The sequence below is a fragment of the Hyposmocoma kahamanoa genome, unplaced genomic scaffold (genome assembly GCF_003589595.1).
Source record: "Hyposmocoma kahamanoa isolate Upper Pololo Valley unplaced genomic scaffold, ASM358959v1 66, whole genome shotgun sequence".
In the NCBI taxonomy this organism is placed as follows: domain Eukaryota; kingdom Metazoa; phylum Arthropoda; class Insecta; order Lepidoptera; family Cosmopterigidae; genus Hyposmocoma; species Hyposmocoma kahamanoa.
This window is the reverse complement of record NW_020653854.1, coordinates 16102860-16104111: the sequence shown is the minus strand read 5'-3', so window position 1 is coordinate 16104111 and position 1252 is coordinate 16102860. Positions and strand designations below refer to the sequence as shown.

At 35.0% G+C, this 1252-nt stretch overlaps 1 protein-coding gene across 1 annotated transcript in view; it reads right to left on the bottom strand.

Annotated features, from left to right (window-relative positions):
- Positions 1–1252, bottom strand: part of LOC113231697 (peptidoglycan recognition protein-like) — a 24737-nt gene continuing 23485 nt past the window's right edge. The window contains exon 4 of the mRNA XM_026466162.1: positions 1–224. Within this exon, the coding sequence (XP_026321947.1) occupies positions 25–224 (200 nt within the window). The 3' untranslated portion in view covers positions 1–24. The remainder of the gene's footprint in view (positions 225–1252) is intronic.

The following is a 1252-nucleotide window of genomic DNA, read 5'->3' as shown; positions in this document are numbered from 1 at the left end:
AACTCCTAAAATATATTCCAAACATTAATTTTTAATAGAAGAAACATCTTCTACCCAATCCGGCCACTTTCTGATCTCTTGGTACAGTTTTCTTCCAGGGCTTTCGGTAGATGCCAGTTGGCGATGTGCTACCACTTTGTAGTCTGACTTCAGATGACCTTCATCTACACCACATTTGATGAGGGCTTTCGCTGCATTCACTGCGTCAGAATTTGGATCATCTTCTGTGAAAAGAATCAAAATAGGCAAATGTGAAGAATGTGTCAATAGGTACCTTATGTATAAATAAATTTGTGTTTTCATAATACCGAATTATAAACACAGATAATATTTTGTTACGGCAGTTCTGTCTTTTTTTTTCTTTTCTTGATCTGAGGGGCACTAGGGCTACTGCGCCCGTCACTCTGAAACATAAGTTAACAACTCCCATAATGCTCCTGTTATTTCACCAATACCCTTCCCCTCTAAGGTGGCAGTACTACCCTGGACGAACTCTTTCACAAGGAGCTCTACTGCTGCTAAAGTTCATCTGTAAAGCTTAACTACACCGAGGTATAAGCTACTAGTCATAGAAAGTTTTATTAACTAATCTGAGAATAAGTCTTAGCCCGGACAAGAAAACTCAGTCATTAAATATACATAATTGAAACGGCGTAGCACGGTGCCATCCCGTCTTTGTATAATTTATGTACTCTACAGACATATTTTCAAACAAGTTGTCTAAGCATATGAAATATAAAAAACTCCGCCAAGTCACGTGTAAAAACATTTTTTCACAACATGACTAGGATTTTTGTCTATCTGAATAAAATTACTGTGAAGCTTATGTAAAACCTGTCTTAAGAAAGCTTAAGTTTTGCCGCTAAAATTGAATTTGTTGACCAGAGGACGCCCACTGCATAGTGGGCGTCCTCTGAGGTTTAATTCTAGGTCTATTACTGTTTTTGGGTTTATATACATGACTTAAGTATGAGTTACAGATATTCAATATGACATTGTATTATTTATTTTTTACTTTGTTTGAAATTCAAAGTTAAAGAGTAACTATATACTAGTGACGCATGACGATGTGAACAGTTAAGGTTTGGTTTATGTAGGTAAAATAAACCTGCTTCGTAAAGAAAAGATAAACAGGTGTGTAAAGTTATTAATTACATAACGCTGGACGAATATTATATATGAAAATAAAAAAGAAATTAGATAAACTTAAAAATATCAAAACGTACAACTCTAGCTATACTGTAGCCAAATT